At 40.7% G+C, this 18,245-nt stretch overlaps 2 protein-coding genes across 3 annotated transcripts; both read left to right on the forward strand.

The window, feature by feature from the left end:
- Positions 1 to 7,707: 7,707 nt before the first annotated feature.
- LOC115574547 (uncharacterized) lies at positions 7,708 to 12,262 on the forward strand. Of its 2 annotated transcripts, none has more exons than XM_030406144.1 (11): positions 7,708 to 7,878; positions 8,091 to 8,423; positions 8,547 to 8,828; positions 9,175 to 9,498; positions 9,622 to 9,903; positions 10,043 to 10,105; positions 10,698 to 10,799; positions 10,884 to 10,912; positions 11,034 to 11,090; positions 11,379 to 11,447; positions 11,603 to 12,262. In XM_030406144.1, the coding sequence occupies exons 1-11, from the start codon at positions 7,770 to 7,772 to the stop codon at positions 11,735 to 11,737; spliced, it is 1,785 nt and encodes a 594-aa protein (XP_030262004.1). In that variant the 5' UTR covers positions 7,708 to 7,769; the 3' UTR covers positions 11,738 to 12,262. The 2 variants fall into 2 exon arrangements, with proteins under 2 accessions (XP_030262004.1, XP_030262005.1); XM_030406145.1 differs by having other exon boundaries at positions 10,698 to 10,787.
- Positions 12,263 to 13,038: 776 nt separating this feature from the next.
- Positions 13,039 to 17,295, forward strand: LOC115574551 (uncharacterized). Its single transcript, XM_030406151.1, has 7 exons — positions 13,039 to 13,127; positions 13,344 to 13,667; positions 13,746 to 14,021; positions 14,188 to 14,238; positions 14,488 to 14,574; positions 14,664 to 14,740; positions 16,906 to 17,295. Exons 1-7 carry the CDS (start codon positions 13,067 to 13,069, stop codon positions 16,987 to 16,989), a joined length of 960 nt encoding a protein of 319 aa, XP_030262011.1. The 5' UTR covers positions 13,039 to 13,066; the 3' UTR covers positions 16,990 to 17,295.
- The last annotated feature ends 950 nt before the right edge of the window (positions 17,296 to 18,245 follow it).

Consider the following 18,245-nt stretch of genomic DNA (forward strand, 5'->3'; position numbering starts at 1 on the left):
GGGCAGATCTAGGCTGGTCCAGAGGGGGCAGACGAGCAGGGTGACTCCTCACCTGTCAGCATGAATCTTGTCGGTATCCTATGAGGGGCACGTTCTTTTTCCAAGAAAGCGCAAACATTTATTTGACCACAAAAAATCCAATATGCATCAAATTTAAAGAAATGTTACAACAATAAATTCAGAGAATAGAAGCTGAGATGAGAAAAAACTGTGGTGAGAAAACAGACTAAGGTCATGATGAGGATGTGACTTCTTTATTTATCACAGGAACCAAAGCTGTATTAGTTTTTAAGAAGCAGCACATTAGAGACTTTAAAAGTTGAAAGTAGTGTGAGTATCTAATAATGACATAATGTTTTCAGCGCAACTGTCTCATTAGAGCTATATATTGAAACATTGTTGTCTTTTGGATGGTGTAGACACACAGTGAAGTGGCTGTATGAGGGTAAAGAGGTGGCTGAAGATGAAGACATGGAGACATCACAGTCTGACTGCTCAGCTGCTGTGACGTTTCCTATCGCTGATCTCAAGAAGTCAAAGTGTCACGGGTTATTTACATGTGAAGTGACTGATCATGGCAATAAAAAAGCAGTGGAGCAGTTAACCTTCACCTTTTTTCACCTGGCTGTTTGTTCTAACTAAACAGCTTGTGGCATTTTGGATTCATTAAGGTGATGATGCAACACCAAAACACTCCAAATTCCCTTGCGTTCTGTTCATCATTGTGTCTGTGGGTTTGTCAGCACTCTTAATAAGTGTTGTTACAGTCAGCGTGTGGACGAGAACTAAAGGTGAGAGCAGCCACAGATGGAACAGGAAGTTTTGACAAACCTGGACTTTCACTGTGCAAACTAAACTTGACTTCTTTTTGTCTTTTCAGGGAACAAAACACAGAGGGAAGAAAACAGGGTGAGTTTGAAACTCAAGTGTGAGCTGTTTGAAATCATCAACATCCAGTCATGGTCCTGTCATTTCAGTGTCATGCTGCTGTGTTTCATGTGTTTTCTAGGTTGTTATTGTGTCTTTGCTCTGTTCCCATTGTTCTGTGTCCTTCCTGTTTCCCTGTGTTCCTCCACAGTTTGTTTTCCCTCTGCACCTAACCTGATTGATCCTAGTGTTTTTACAGCCCATCACTCCTTCCCCGTTCCCTGTGTTTTTCACGGTAGTTCCCCTCACCTGTTTTTCTCCACCTCTCTCTGCCTGCACATCATCCCCTCGTTAGTTCAGTTTGTATTCATGTCCAGTCTTTAGTTCAGTCTTTGTCGAGTCGTCTGTTGTGTTTCCCTGATGTTCCGTTGTGTTTGCCTATTCCTTGTGCGCCGTGATCATAAATAAAACTTAACGATTCATGACATGATCAGCTGTGAGGAACATATGGCGTGCTCAGGGTGTTTTTGGAAACAATTATCAGAGAGCGAATCTTTCAATTGGATGATTGTTTTGGATTTCCTTGTGCTAAAAATGATTGTCATAATTTGAAAACCCTTTTGAATCTCTGAATTCCTCTTGAGCACGGCACTAATGTCCAGCTGTTGCTTTGGTGTTTCAACATTTATTTGCTCCAGAGTGTTGTGTTTTCCTCAGGAGCATGATGATGAAGATGAAGGTACAGTGATCTATGAAAGCACCGGAGAGCCGCCTGCCTCCATCAGACTCCACTGATCATCAACATCAACTCACCAGAGAAACAAGTCCACAGCTGTTAAACATCACCTCATCATATTTCACATGAGGAGATAACAATAGAATCATGACATCTTTTTAAGAGTTAGACTGAATCTATTTGCTTTTATTCATTAATATGACAAATGTCTTTTCTGTGCCAAGCTCTTTGTGTTTCAGTCTGAGCTGGACTAACACCCTGGAGTCAAATTGCTGGACGAGGAGTTTGACTCTTCAGCTGTGTGTTTATGTGTGCTGTAAATGTCAAAGGGCAGAAGTGACCATTTTCTGTATTTTATATTGTTGCGTGCTCTGATTTTATTTGCACAAGTTTGTTTTTATCGCATGCTTTTATTATTAATTGGTTCGTCTGCACTTGCCACCGCTTGATGTCTGCACTCCCCCTTACCTCTCGTGAAGGCTTGATAGCCTGCACCTGGAGATCTGCTTGATTTTGTTGCAGGCACTGGCAGCCACTAATTGGACTTCGGAGAACAGCACAAAGGACCAATGGCGTGGGTCAAAGGGTGGGACCAATCACCTGGCAGAAAAGTTGAGGAGACTGGCACAGAACAGCAGGTAAAGGGAGGGAAAAAGAGGGCAGAGGTTTGGAGGGATGAAGAGACCTGTACAACCGTGATGGTGGCAAGGTGGCAAGAGGGAGACTGACGAGCCACCACCTTTCCTCTGCAACACTGGACGGAAGGTCTTTTTTTTTTTTTTCAAAGACTCTTTTTACTGTATACATTCAACAAATGTAAAATACATTTTAACAGTTTTTACCCTGAACTCTGGATATTTGGTCAACTCAGTCTTGCTCTCCACCTGATAAAAAAAAAATAAATTAAACCCCATTAAACCCCCCACTCTTACTGTCATGATCTACATCATGGCAGCCCCTCTTCTCCTTTGTTGCCTGATCGATATAGCCGTGCCATCAGTCGAACACAACCTGCGCAGGATCCACAAGATCTGGAGGGAGACTAGAGCGGCTCTTTTGCGCACCCGGGAGCAAAATCAAAGATTGGTGAACCCGGGCTCAGTTGGTAGAGCTGCCGTCCCATGTACTGAGGCTCTGCAGCGGACCCGGGTTCGACTCCCGGCCTGGGTCCCTTTGCTGCGAGTCACTCCCCCTCTCTCTCACCCTGTTTCCTGTCACCGTCTTCAGCTGTACTGTCAAAAAAAAAAAAGGATGGCGGACCGGCGACGGACTCCTGCTCCAGTGTATCAACCAGGTCAAAAGGTTTCGTTGAACACTAAGGACATTCCACTCAGTGTGGAGTCTAAGAAACTGTCTCCTTGTTTCATCGGTCCTTTTGAGATTGAAAGTGTCATTAATCCTGCTGCCATCCGTCTCAATCTGATCTACATCATGGCAGCCCCTCTTCTGTTGATTCCTCTGCCACAGTTGATCCTGCCGTTTTGCCTGCCTGTCTGTTCTTCTGCTTGCTTGCTTTCCCTCCTGATTGCTTTCTCCTGCCGCTGCCGGTCGCAGCCACCCATCCTCCATCTTGGGAGGCTTTGACCAGCGCGACACAGACCGCGTGGACGCGCGGCTCCACCATCACAGGAGAGATCATCAAATCAAGAGACGTTTCACCCGCCAGCACTCCTCACGGGACCCCGGGACTTCCCAGAAGGCCACTATTCCTCCTGCACCGTGGTATTCACTGTGTAACTAATAAATATCACTTTGAACTGATTTTTCTGAGTCGAGTCGTGCGTTTGGGTTCACGCTCTGTTGTCTACCATAACACTTACATCACCATGGATCCTGTTTTACAATAAAGTGTATAAAGACAATAAGTTGTATTTGTGCGAATATTTAACAACTAACAATAATCGAATATGCATCAGACGTAAAAGTTCAAACGTGAAAAAATCTAACATCACACAAATTCAACAGCAAACTGAAGTGTGGAAACAGACTGAAGTCATTATGAGGAAGTGACTTCTTACTTATCGCAGGAAGTAGATGCTGTGATTAGAATCAGCACATCAGAGGTGTCAAAAGTCCACTCATTCTGTCCTCAAGCAAAAGAACAGATACTTAAAAAAAGAAGTTCTGTTTCAACTTGTTTACTCAAACAAAAGTACTGAAGTACAGGCTCTGAAACATACTTGAAATCAAAATGCTGATTTTCCTCAACACAATATTCTCTGAAGCCTCTGTAGGTAAAGATTCCAAAGTTTTATTGCAGTGAAATGTTGTATTGATATTCTGATAATATTACTAGATTCATTGTAATTTTTTCAATTCATGAGTGAAATCAGCTGCTGCACAAACAGCTAAAATCACTGAGGTGTTGCAGAGCTTCAGCTCCAGGACTGAAGAGCTGCTGTAAGTCCTACAAACCACCAGATGTCGCTGCGCCTCAAATCTCTTTTTCTGCACCAATAGAAGGAAAGGCCCAGAGTTTTATAAGACTTCACTAGAAGAAACAAGAGACCACAGGTGCACTAGTTCAACTCAAAGGTGAAATGAACTGCATCAGGTAAAACATCTGTGAACTCATCTGAAAACACATCAGTGGCTCCTTTAACTCCACCCTGAACCACAGCTCCCTCCTCTGCTGCTGCATTGTTGTTTTCTTTGTAGAAAATCTTCGTCACACTTGCACGACTCCTATAACTTTCTCATTACTCCCTTAAAAGGGACCGATAGCTGTCAGTTCTTGAGAAGATTCTTTTAATGTGTCACTGTTAAAGTATAAATGACAGGAAAACAGATGCTTCAACGCATGGAGAACTATGAACATCTAGTTAAATTACTCTAAAAAGAAGACTTTTTTAAGAACTTACTGGGCCAACTAAATCAAACAAAATCTCCTCTACATTTCTCCTCAGTTTATCTCCACAGGATCATTTAGAGGCTGGTGTGACATCTGACCACTGACCTCTTCACTGTTGGATACTTTTTATAAAACTGAAGATGAAGATGACAGTGACATATAAAAACTGTGGAGACACTTTAGCCTCTGTCAGACTCTGCTGATCAACAACTTCCACATTAACATCAAATCAGAAATGTGTGTGTGTATTGTGTGCTGAGCCATTTTCTATTTAAGTCTGGCTTTGGTTGACAACATTCATGTCTTGATTTCGTCTCGTATCAGGAAGCCAACTGTGAGTCTGATAAAATGTCTTTTCCTGCATCCCTTGTGAAAATCTTGTAGCGGCCAGTTCAGAACACAGCAGCTGGATTTCAGCTTCATCTAACAGGAAAGATCACTGATGTCTTGTTCACTTCCTTAAATCTTTTTCAGAGAATTTAGAGCTGATTTGAAAATGTCCAGCTTGTTGTTGAAGCTGCAGCAGCTTGAGCTCAGTTTCATGTCTCTGTGTGCAGAACTCATTTTACTCATTTTCATTTAGCATTGTTGTTCACATATTTGTGTGGTTGTGTGTGTGTGTGTGTGTGTGTGTGTGTGTGTGTGTGTGTGTGTGTTTGAATGTGTTTTCAGCCTTAATGGAGTCAGAACTATTCTCCTTTTTTTCTTCCCTCCTCACCCCTGCTACCCCTTCCCCTTCTTCCTCCCTCACTGCTGATGACTTGGCAACTTACTTTACCAAGAATGTAAAAGACATCAGCCACCAGAAAGCACCTCCCCCAACCCTCACCTCTGATGGCCTTACCTGCTTCTGCCATTTCTACTCTGCAGATGTTGAGACAATAGTTACGTCTAACTGTGCCACCACCTGTTCCCTTGACCCAATTCCCTCCTCCCTCCTACAACATATCTCACATGACATCTTGCCATTCCTCACCCCCCCGACCAACTCCTCCCTCACTTCAGGTCTGATTCCAGCTCCTTTCAACACAGCTACAGTAAAGCCACTTCTAAAGAAACCCACCCTAGACTCAACTGACATCTGAAACTACAGACCTGTATCACTTCTTTCACTCCTCTCTAAAACCCTGGAATGCGCTGTCCACAACCAACTGTCCTCCTATCTTTCACAAAACGACCTCCTTGATCCTAATCAGTCAGGCTTCAGGACTGCTCACTCCACTGAGACAGCCCTCCTCACAGTGACTGAGTCACTCAATGCCGCCAGACGCTTTTTGTCAGGGTCCAGTTCGTCCTGTCGGGACTTATTTTCCAGATAAAGACCGCTGTTCTATACATTATCCCTTACTTAAGTATCACAGCCTGATTCAGAGAAAGCGAATTCATCGTTGTATTAAGTAAGAACGGAAGATCTGCTGGGCCAGCGTTTCATCCTCCAATTACTTTAATCGAGAAGTTGAATTATTTTACAAGTCAGAGCTTAAGAACCACCACTTGAAGCAACAAAGAAGAAATCTTTATTGAGACAATCATCACTGACAAAGACGTTGCAGTAATTGGCTGCTTCAGAAGTCGTACAAGCGGTTTTTAATGAAAGAGAGGCTTTGTGTGCTACAAGCAGAGACTGGCTCAGCCCCTAAGCACTCTCGAAGCAGACATCCCGCTGCGTTTTGGACCGGAGGTTTTTCAACGGAGTACCAGACTTACCTCTGGCTATTGGTCTGACACGGCGAGCCCGCAGTCAAGCCCAGAGCACCCGAGGAAACCAAAACTTCAGGCCTTCCTGACTCTCAAAGCAGGCTGAACGTCACCATACAGCTGGATCCACACATGTGAGAATGAATTGGTGTCTAAGTTCTGACTTCTACCTTATGAATTCAAGAGAAATTAGATTAGGGTCTTGTTAGTATTAAAAACTACTCCCGTAATATATGAAATCTAAAAACCCGACCTGTAATTTCACCATCTGCCCATGATCACATTACCTTATTACTTTACTCATTACAGTCTGTTATCTGTTCGTCTAAATTGTCATTTCATTTATTTACCCTGAATTATTTAGTAAATAAACAAATATAACCGTCTTTCGTTGTCTGTACAAGTCAATTCTTATGTGGAGAACGGATGGAACGGTGTAGAATTCATTGCTTCAGAAGATGACATTGATTAAATTGATTTGAAATGTATTTGATCTATTCAAGTTAAACTAGTCCAGTCGTATTTAGTTAATTTCCACTGGATTATTTAAATAGATAAAGGTGATGCCCCATTTACGAGTGTGTTATTAATCGCTAGTGATTAATTACAATTATTATAGTAGAGGTCTTTATCTCCTACAGCAAATAAAGGCATCTGCACCACTTCACTCTACTCTGTGTTCTGTGACTCCTTCATGTACTTACTTTGTCATAATGTAAAGTGAATATTCTCTACTATGAATGTCTTGACTCTACGAGTAGTAAACCTTCCCTCTGGTGGCTTGAACAGCTCAGTTCTCTCTGGACACTAAAATATGTCTTAATACAGATAGAAATGCAGCCAAAGTGAGCTGAGAATGTACAGAAATCTAATAACTCAGCTACTTTCAGAAGGTTTGGATGCACATGACCACCTACTCTGACCTAAATGATGTCAATACATTTCACACATCTTAAATGTCCAACTAGTCGTGTCTGCAGTGAGCATACAGCATGAACAACCTCCAGACCACAGGTGAAGTGTTGGAACTGTCCAGTTGAGCAGCACATATCATGGAGGCTTGATGCTCCATGTCCTGACAGTCAAAGTCAGTTCAGTCAGGATGCTCATCAGTGTTGCAACAGTTTGTTGTAACTAGTCTCAGTGACTCCAAACCTTCCAGGAGTTCAAGTGGTTTTCAACAGAATTTGATAAGCGCCTCTTTTTCTTCTGTCCTAATAAAGTGTGGACTGTGTGTTCCTGTGAGCTTTGTGTGTTCCTCATGTTTATCTGCTCATCATTAGAGGCTAACACCTGCAGAGCTCTGCTGCTGTTGTACCCACATTCTCCTCTAAACACTTCCCCTTCACTTCTCTGACAGAAATAAGTTCAGAGGAAGAAGGAGGAACCTACAGGTCTCAGACCACTAACATTCTTGTGAAACACGTCAGTGTCACAAATACACCGTGGGCCTGGACATTTCAAACCAGTTAAAGTGGAAATTGTGACATTGACAAGAGATACAGCGAGATAAAAAATCTAAAACAGACTAAGATTAAGAATGAGGAAGTGACATCGTATGAACCACAGGAAGTAGGTGCAGCTTCTCTCGACTAAAGCACGACTTTAGAAACTCAGATGATCATAAGAAGAGAGAAAGAAGAAGGAGAGAGACAGAGAATCATGATGGTCCAGTTCAAATGGATTCAAATGTCTTTATTTGTGACAGCGATGCTTCAGTTCACAGGTAAGAAGACGTATATCACATATAGAAATGGAAGGTGCACTGCAACAGCGTATTTTATTAAGTATATTTGATTGAAGTAAGACAACAAAATGTGTTGTTTGTTTACAACATGGTGAGTTTAGTGAACTTTTAGAAACAAGGATGAAGAAATATCACAGATTTTTTTCTCATTTCAGTTTATTTTCCATATTTTTCTCTTATCTTGTAAACAGGAGCAGCTGAAAACCTTCCAGCCTCCTTCACTGTCACAGTTGGAGATGACGTAACTTTGCCTTGTGAAAACATGATAAAGCCTCAGCAAAAATGTGACAGTACTATCTGGAAATTCAAGTATTCAAGAAACAAATCACCAGTAGAGCTGGTTGAACATGGACAGATTGGTGTAAATGCCAAAGCTAAATCAGACAGACTGAGTGTTACAGAGAACTGTTCTCTGGTTATAAAGAAGGTCACAGTCGAGGATGTTGGTCGTTATGATTGTCAACAATACAAATCAGACAAACATCAAGGTCCAGACTCTGAGGTTGATCTGTCTGTTGTCTCCAGTGAGTATTTACATCAAAATGTTTTCAGATCAAACTGTGAAACGTTACAATAATTCTGATCACAGTGATGAAGTTCATTTGACTCTTGTTGTCTTTCTCTCACAATATCTCCATCTTCACCAGTGACTCAACATAAAGACACTGATGTGGTGACATTAACCTGCTCTGTGGCGACATATGAACCATGTAGTCACACAGTGAAGTGGCTGTATGAGGGTAAAGAGGTGGATGAAGATAACCAAGGTGTAACTACATCACAGTCTCCCTGCAACGCCTCTGTGAGTGCTCTGACTTATAGTTACATTTACAAGTCAGAGTTTGGATTTGTGAAGTGTTCAGTGACTGATGGTGACAAAGAGCAGCAGCTGTTTCCCTTCAGACTTCAGTCATCAGGAAACAAACCAGGTGAGAATCATTAAGTGGACATTGAACTATGTGGGTAATGTGTTTTATTTGCTTGTTTAGTCAAAGTAGATGAAGACTGTGTTCAAACTGGATTCAGTCTTTGTACTAAAAGTGTCAAATTAAAATGACATGTAATCTCTTCGACAGGAATCTGCAGCCAACATGCTTCAAATATGTATGAAATGTATTTTATTAGATATATTTGATTGAAGTAAGACAACAAAATGTGTTGTTTGATGACAACATGGTGAGTTTAGTGTACTTTTAGAAACAAGGATAAAGAAACATCACAGATTTGTTCTCATTTCAGTTTATTTTCCATATTTTTCTCTGATCTTGTAAACAGGAGCAGCTGAAAACCTTCCAGCCTCCTTCACTGTCACAGTTGGAGATGACGTCACTTTGCCTTGTGAAAATGTGATAAAGCCTCAGCAACAATGTGACAGTACTGTCTGGAAATTCATTGATCCAGGAAACAAACCAGCAGTAGAGCTGGTTGTACATGGGGAGATTAAGAAATATGTCAAAGCTAAATTAGACAGACTGCAGAACTGTTCTCTGGTTATAAAGAAGGTCACAGTCGAGGATGTTGGTCGTTATAATTGTCAACAATACAAATCAGACATACGTCAGGATCCAGACTCTGTGGTTTATCTGTCTGTTGTCTCCAGTGAGTATTTACATCATCATGTTTTCAGATCAAACTGTGAAACATTACAATAATTATGATCACAGTGATGAAGTTCATTTGACTCTTGTTGTCTTTCTCTCACAATATCTCCATCTTCACCAGTGACTGAACATCAGAACCATGATAAGGTGACATTAATCTGCTCTGTGTCGACATATGAACCATGTAGTCACACAGTGAAGTGGCTGTATGAGGGTAAAGAGGTGAAAAAAGATGACCGAGGTGTAACTACATCACAGTCTCCCTGCTCTGCCTCTGTGCGTGCTCCATCTTCTCATCACATTTACAAATCAAGGTTTAAATATCTGGATTGTTCAGTGACTGATGGTGACAAAGAGCAGCAGCTGTTTCCCTTCAGACTTCAGTCATCAGGAAACAAACCAGGTGAGAATATGTTGATCTTCAAACTGATATGAAGAATTACAGAAAATATTTGTTTATTTTAAGGATTTGAAGTTTTAATATTACATCACAACACAAGTTTTGTACTGAACAGTTTGCTGAGTTGTGTTTATCTGTTCAGGTGATGAGACAACAACAACAACAACAACAACAACAAGTGATAATGCTTCAACAGAACTACGAGGTATCGTGTCAGCACTTCTCTCCCTCCCTCTCTTCTTATCTCTGAGTGTCAGACGGTGATGGTGGGTGCGCATTTCAGTGAGCAAGTCTGTGTTTTCTTTGTTTGTTTGTATGTTTGTTAGATTTATTACTGTAGTTGTATTTTGTGCTGTAGTTTGGACTCATGGAGTTGGAGGGGTGGGGCTGGAGAAGCTCACATGCCGACATGAAGTTAAACTCTGTCCGACTGCAGTTTAACAATCAGAGAAATGGTCGGTCATGACAGTTGATGAGCAACATGTTGATCTTTAAACTGATGTGAATAATTACAGAAAATATTTGTTTATTTTAATGATTTGACATTTACATTTTACATTTTACATCAACATCACAACACAAGTTTTGTACTGAACAGTTTGTTGAGTTGTGTTTATCTGTTCAGGTGAGGAGACAACGACTAAATTAACTGGAAACAGCAGAAAAAGAAGGAACCAACATTTGTGTTCCCGTTGGATTCAGTCTTTGTACTTGAAGTATCAAATTTAAATGACATGTCATCTCTTCAACAGGAAGCTGCAGTCAACACTCTTCAATTATTGTCATTATGTTTCCAGATTGGTGGTGGCTGCTCATCATTCTGGCTGTGGTCTTAGTGGCACTTTTAATCATTGTTGTGAAAGTCTTCAGGAGGAAGAGAGCTGAAGGTGAGAGCACAGGTGAAACTTGTTTAAACCAGATGTTACAACTAAACTGGATTTTCTTTGTGGACGCTAAAGTCAACTCTCTGTTTGTCTTTTCAGAGAACAACACACGGATGGAGGACAATGTTGTGAGTATAATATCCTGCACAGATGTACTGCACATGTTACACAGGTGGTTTAATTGTACCCTGACTGCATCTGTGTTCAGTGAACTGTAAGATGCTTTTTGACCAAACTGTGTTTATTCAGGGACTGACCTCAAACCCTGCAGTGACTCAGTCTGATCCAGAAACCAGTCAGGGCACGGTGAGATCACACGCTGCCGTCTTGATGCTGTGAGATTGTGTGATAAAGATGAAAAAAGGAAGTCAGATGACACAAGGGACTACACTAGAGGAGAGCATGAGTAGTCAGACAGAGGTCAAACCACCACAGATAAACTACTACACAACATGTCGACACGTCATTTGAAACACGAGAGACAGCATGAGCACGTTAGCAGAATTAAAAGTATGTAAAATAATGTTAAACTAGAACAGAATAAAGTAAAAAGTGTGAGTCACATTAAATCTACATGCTGTCCTCTCTGTGCAGGCTGAGCCTGGAGATGGAGTCTGCTACGCCTCCGTTAGCTACACCAGGAACACCAACAGGAGAGATCGGGTAAGAAAAACAGGAAATCAACAGACTTCAAACTGAATCACATCGTGTTGTGTTCATGCGCTGCTGGATTTCATAATGTTGCGTGTACTTGCATTAATCTGTATAATATAATATTGTGTAATTTATTTGTCGTGCTGTTTGTTTATTGTTTTCAGGCTCAGGGAAAAGATGGAGATGACGATGATGATGAAGCAGTGACCTACACCACCATCAAAGCTTCCTCTCTTTCTGCTGCAGCGTCTGCTGATCCCAGCGACCTGTACGCCAGCGTCAACAAACCAAAGAAATAAGAGGCCACAGTGTCGTCACAGCTCATGTTGCTCCACTTGTTTTACATTGATAATGGATTTTAGTAAATGCTTGATGATCATTTGGAGGATTTTTTGCTGTAACAAGCCTTTTATCCAGTACGAGTTGCAGTAGTTTAACTAGCAGCACATTAGCACAGTATTACGTGGCAGCTTGAAATGTAAACGAGCTAATGAGATAATATATGGTACATTTTTCTTGATAATCTGTAAAAAGAGTAAATGCTAGATTGGCTTTGTAGTGTAGGTATCAGAAAACAGGTTCTGTGAGGATCCCAGGTCATTTCATAAAGCAGAGTACAGAGGTCACACTTGTGTTTTGCTTTGTGATCAATAAATCACAACCAAAACATTCCAGGGTACTGTTTTGTATAAAGCTAATATGCTAAAGATTGGCTTTAGTTTAAGATGTGTTAGTTTCTGCTGTTATTTTTGTATCTCCTGTTATTGTTTGATATGCAGTCATTTTAACATCTATATCTCTCCCAATAAATTAATAAATGAACCAACTGACTTGTGTATTTTCAGCCTTTATCAACTTGAACATCAAAGAAGCACTCGCATTTTCTTTATATTTTGTAGAGAAATCATAAATTACATCTTAAACTGCTTAAAGACAATAAACACTGTCATTTTCACAGTTCAATTACCAGTTGAACCATGTAAATAAATCTAAATCACCACTGAGGCCATCAACTCATTGACACTTGTTAGACATTCCAGAGGGAGATCCACATTGGACCTGTGTGTCCAAGTATTTCATCCCAGAGGTGTAAGCTCGGGCTCGGCTACAGGATGAAGTGAAGATTTCGGGCAGATTTCAAAATGGAAAACTCAAATCTATCCTGTGGTTGTGTGTGTGTTTCTGTGGTGGTTGGTTTGTATCACAAACAGTGCAGTGCAGTCTCTGCACCTTCAGCAGTCAGCTCATGTTGAACATCCTCCCACCTGCTCATATGGACTTATGTATATGGATATATCACAGAATCGTTAAACTCCATATCCTCATTGTGAGTCCTGATCATGATGCAGGCCGCGTCTCATGTTCAGAGTGCAGAGAGAAATTAAAACTGCCCTGGAGGAACATTCAGGACATGAGTAGTGGTACACTTCAGCCTCTTGTGGTCAAAATTAGTATAACAGAAACTAACAAAATATGAGAAAATAAAAATGTTTTCACTGGGCTTCAGGACACAGAGGTGATGTAACAGACTGAAGTCAGTATGAGGGTGGGACTTCTTCCTCATCACAGGAAGTAGATGCTGCGATTACTTTTCAGAAGTGTCAGTGTGAGACTGAGAGAGAAACACGATGGTCGAGTTCAGGTGGATTACATTTTCTTTATTTCTGATGCTGGTGGGCAGTTTGACAGGTAAGGACACAAAAAACTGCATTTATATTACCAATTATTACGTATTCATCTTTTAAATGAGACGGACAGGTTTAGTTTGTAACATGTTGAGTTCAATGAACTCTTTGACACTGAAAATGTAACTTGTGTCTGACATTAACATCACAAAAGCTGTGAGCATAACTGTGAAAATCATACTTATTTATGTGTTACATTTCACTCTCTTTATCTCAACAGCAGTAACAGGGAAGTACCCCTCTGTCGCTGTCAGAGTTGGAGATGAACTAAGTTTGTCTTGTGAAAATGTGAAACACGATCAGGAGAGGTGCAACAGTACTACCTGGATCTTCTTTGGTTCAACAAAGGCAGTACGTCTGTTTGATCGTGGGCAGATTCACAAAGAAGCCCAAACTAAATCAGACAGACTGAGTGTTAGAGAGAACTGTTCTCTGGTCATCATAGACATCACCATCGAAGACGGTGGTGACTACTTCTGCATGCAGATGGAATCAGGAGAACAACAAGGTCCAGTCACTGATGTTTATCTGTCTGTTGTCACCAGTGAGTATTTACATCATAATGTGTTCAGATCAAACTGTTGTTGTTGAGTCTCTCTCACAGTATCTCCATCTTCACCAGTGACGGAACATCAGGAGGCTGATGATTGGACTTTAAACTGCTCTGCGTCGTATCATGGATGGTGTAGACACACAGTGAAGTTGCTGTATGAAGGTAAAGAGGTGGCTGAAGATGAAGACATGACGACATCACAGACTAACTGCTCAGCTGCTGTGACATTTTATGATCCCAAGAAGTCAAAGCATAATGAGTCCTTTGAGTGTGAAGTGACTGAAATTTTCACTGGAAAAGTTCAGCAGTTTACCTTCAGCCGTCAGTCCTCAGGAGAGAAAACAGGTGATGAGCTCATTAAAATCACTTCAAAATAATTAACTCTTTTTTTTAACGTTTGTTTAGATCTCAGGTTTTAATCTTACATCATTCTTTGTCATTCATTTAATGCAGATACATTATTGTTTGTTCTAACTAAACACTTGCATTTTTGCATTTTGTGTTCATTAAGGTGATGATGCACAAACCACAATGTCTACAACAACCACAGTGTCAATAACAGGTAATAAATGTACATCAGTGAAAAATAAACCATCAAAAGATTTAAAAGAAAACATTTACAAACAACAATATTGGAATTAAAGAAGAAGGTAGAGAGGGATCAGAACTACATTCAGTTAAAAAAGGCAAAAGACACCGTCTTGTTTCAGATATCAGAGGTATAGAGACAGTAAAATAACTCATGACCAAAGATCTCATCATTAAAACGCCTCTGATTATATTTAACTCCTCTAAATTCTCTTTTTTTCAGTTAGGTGGCGGTTCATCATTGTGTCCGTGGGTTTGTCAGCACTCTTAATAAGTGTTGTTACAGTCAATATGTGGACGAGAACTAAAGGTAAGAGCAGCCACAGATGAAACAGGAAGCTTTGATAAACCTGGACTTTCACTGTGCAAACTAAACTTGACTAAATTTTGTCTTTTCAGAGAACAAAACACAGAGGGAAGAAAACAGGGTGAGTTTGAAACTCAAGTGTGAGCTGGCTTCAGTTTCAGCAGTGGAGGTAAAATGTAAAACGTGAAAACCCAAATTTCACAACATTTGTTGACAATTTACGTTTCTGCAAAACCACATATGTGTAGAATTAAAAAAAATGTCATGTTGTAACTTTATATTTCATCGGGTTCCTTTGTCAATTTCCCTTTGGTACAAGGCTGTGCTTATGCTGTGGTCAGGTTCAGGCACCAAAAACACTTGGTCAGGGTTCGGAAAAGGATACAAAACATTTCTGTTTTGGTATTAACAAACAGGGCCCGTATTCACAAAGACTTTTATCTTAACGTTAGGAGTACTGCTAAATCAGACTGAAAGTTTTTCTGTAGGAGTCGTTTCTTGAAAGTAATTCACAAAGCCGCTGAGACCTACTTTTACTTATGAAAAGAGTGAACTCCTAAACTAGAAGTAACTCTCTGTTGCTATGGAAATCGTGAATTTATAAGGACACACTTAGAAGCGGTGACAACGGTGATAGGTTGTTGAGTGACAGGGCAGCCCATTGAAAAGTCATTTAGGCTACGCAATGCATGAAGTGAAAATAAGGAAGTTGCCTATTAGCCCATGACAAATTAGAAGATTGCAATGAAAAATGCGAATTGTCTTGAATCAAAATTTGGGAATTCGCAACAAGGTCCGGTGTGTTGTAATGTGCGTCAAAGACAATTTGTGTATTGACAAAGACGTCTTCATTCTGAGAAGGAGCAATTATTTTAATATGCGTCCACTCATCAACTGCAACGATCACACCGGGTATACCTGCAATTTCCATGAATTTGGCTTTGATTCTTTGTTGTTGGTGATTGTCTAAAGGAAACCAGATAAACTGATGGATTATATGAGGTCTACAGGTGGCGTTGATGGTTTGGTAGAGAGCGGCTTACTGATGGCTGTGATATCCCTAAATTATCCGCGTTGCAGAGCTGCATTTTCCGCGTAGCCAAATACTGGATTTATTACATTTATTTACGCCGGAGTTACATTTGAACTCCGGCGTTATTGGATTGTTTCGGTTGGTTGGGGGCGTTATTGCGTCCCTCACCAACTCAACCACAACTTCAGTCCCTTTGCGGTCCATCCTACATCGTTTTAATAATTCCCTGTCATTCAGCGTCTCCAAAACATTCGGCTGTGACTAGGTCTTAGCGAGTTAGGAGTCCTCTGGACTATTTCTAAGGTCTCCCATTATTTTTAGGAGTTGCTCCTAAATTTGCCTGTTAGGAGCTACTTTTAGCCTTAAGATTCTTTGTGAATATGGGCCCAGATGTCCAAACTTCCTGTCACAAATGAGAAGAGTTGGACCAGATCTCATTATTTTGACCCAAATTAAAAGACCGTTTGACGAAATTGATAACAGCCCAAAAGTAAAAGTATTTGAAAATGTGTTCATGTGAAGTGTTTGTCTCAGTAGAGCATCACAGTTTAAAGTTTAAGGCCACTGATCAAGCTACCGGATTTCATGAACTGGAAGTGAGAAAGTGCTGACAGTGCTGTGCATACGGTCTGGTTAGGTTTAGGCACCAAATCCACTTTTAGTTTGAGTTCTGGAAAGATCCTGTTTTGGCTTAAAACACCAATTCATGTCACCTCAAATACAACTGGTACTTGTGGCAGGGTTTCTTAAAAAATGTTCAGCGCTGCCACGCTTACAAATGTTGAAACATCAGCTCGATCTCCTCAGGACTCCCAGATATGAAAGTCTGGCCATTAGAATGTAATGTGAATGTGATATGAGCCATTTGGTGGAAATGTCAGTATTGTAAATAGCTTCATGACACACACACATGTGAAAGTATCAGTGGTTTGCAGTAATGTTAACTGCCATAATTTTACTCTGGCGACTGGGTACGCAGTCTTTTGTACTGTATGTATGTATCAGGTAGTGAAACGTAGACCTCTGAAAGTGAAAAGTAAACCACTGAAAATGTAACTCTGTAAACGTAGAGGACAGGAAGTCTGAACGTCAGAGAATTGGGATTGTAATCTGAAAAACTGAACACATGTTAGAGTCTCTGAACTTTTCCTGAGAGTGTTTGTTAGAAAAATGAATTAATAAAGCTCTTTCTTTTCCAATAACGATCAATCTAACGAGGCCCTGAACTGTTTCTCTGGAGCTGCTTTGTGTTTCAACATTTGTTTGCTCCATTTTTACCCAGAGTGTTGTGTTTTCCTCAGGAGCATGATGATGAAGATGAAGATGAAGGTACAGTGGTCTATAAAAACACCGGAGAGCCGTCTGCCTCCGTCAGAATCCACTGATCATCAACATCAACTCACCAGAGAAACAAGTCCACTGCTGTTAAACATCACCTCATCATATTTCACATGAGGAGATAACAATAGAATCATGACATCTTTTTAAGAGTTAGACTGAATCTATTTGCTTTTATTCATTAATATGACAAATGTCTTTTCTGTGCCGAGCTCTTTGTGTTTCAGTCTGAGCTGGACTAACAGGCTGGAGTCAAACTGGTGGACGAGGAGTTTGACTCTTCAGCTGTCTGTGTATGTGTGCTGTAAACATCATGAATCCTGACTGTTTTACAATAAAGCATATAAAGATAATAAGTTGTATTTGTGCAAATATGTATCTCAACTAACCTTCAAATATGCATCAAATGTAAAAGTTAAAATGTGAAAAAATCTAACATCACACAAATTCAACAGCAAATTGAAGTATGGAAACATTATGAGGAAGTCACTTCTTACTTATCGCAGGAAGTAGATGCTGTGATAAGAAGCAGCACATCAGAGGTGGCAAAAGTCCACTCATTCTGTCCTCAAGCAAAAGAACATATACTTAAAAAAAGACAGAAGTACTGTTTCAACTCCTTTACTCAAGTAAAAGTAATAAAGTACAGGCTCTGAAATGTACTCAAAGTATCAAAGTAAAAAGTCTCCCTCTGAAGGACATTTCCACTGTTCTGCTCGAAACTGGAGCTCAAGTTATATTAATATAATTCAAAGACTGTTAAACTCAAAGGAAGAATCAGTAGGATTTGTCCTAGCTGTTCCTAAACGCACCACAAAGAAAGCTGACTGTTGAGTCTAACTCCCAGGCAGGGGTGGTTCTAGGGGGGGGGGGGGGGCCAACAGGGGCCAGTGCCCCCGTAACTCTGAGTCTGGACCCCCCTGTGGCCCCCCTGACAGGGAGTCTGCATCAATAATACAATGACAGATTTCTTGCAATGATTTTGTTCTGAAGGGAAAGGCAGAAATAAAGTGTATCAGCAGTTTACTACCCAATCAAAATTGCTGAAATTGTAAACACTGCTTTTTCTGAATGAGGGATTTATCCTTTTTTCCGGGTTGTATGTGCCCCCTTACAAAAAAGCCGGCCCCAACCTGGCCCCCCTATTAAAACTGCTCTAGAACCGCCACTGCTCCCAGGACGTCAAATAGCCACATGTTGGGTTGGTTAAGCGTCCCGAGCAGCAACAAAGTGAGAAAATAAGAAAATCCAGGCAAAGGGCTGCAGGGTCTCTGCAGATACCAGACACTAACACGCCTTTACT

The sequence above is a fragment of the Sparus aurata genome, chromosome 22, assembly GCF_900880675.1.
Source record: "Sparus aurata chromosome 22, fSpaAur1.1, whole genome shotgun sequence".
Lineage (NCBI taxonomy): Eukaryota > Metazoa > Chordata > Actinopteri > Spariformes > Sparidae > Sparus > Sparus aurata.

What these genes read in the sequence shown, in the direction of transcription:
- LOC115574547 (XM_030406144.1), top strand. Translation starts at nt 7,770, where the DNA reads ATGATCATAAGAAGAGAGAAAGAAGAAGGAGAGAGACAGAGAATCATG. An exon ending in TGCTTCAACAGAACTACGAG is followed by an intron (nt 10,106 to 10,697) that starts GTATCGTGTCAG and finishes TTATGTTTCCAG; the next exon opens with ATTGGTGGTGGCTGCTCATC. An exon ending in CACGGATGGAGGACAATGTT is followed by an intron (nt 10,913 to 11,033) that starts GTGAGTATAATA and finishes GTGTTTATTCAG; the next exon opens with GGACTGACCTCAAACCCTGC.
- LOC115574551 (XM_030406151.1), top strand. Translation starts at nt 13,067, where the DNA reads ATGGTCGAGTTCAGGTGGATTACATTTTCTTTATTTCTGATGCTGGTG. An exon ending in GCTGGTGGGCAGTTTGACAG is followed by an intron (nt 13,128 to 13,343) that starts GTAAGGACACAA and finishes TTATCTCAACAG; the next exon opens with CAGTAACAGGGAAGTACCCC. An exon ending in CTTCAGTTTCAGCAGTGGAG is followed by an intron (nt 14,741 to 16,905) that starts GTAAAATGTAAA and finishes TGTTTTCCTCAG; the next exon opens with GAGCATGATGATGAAGATGA.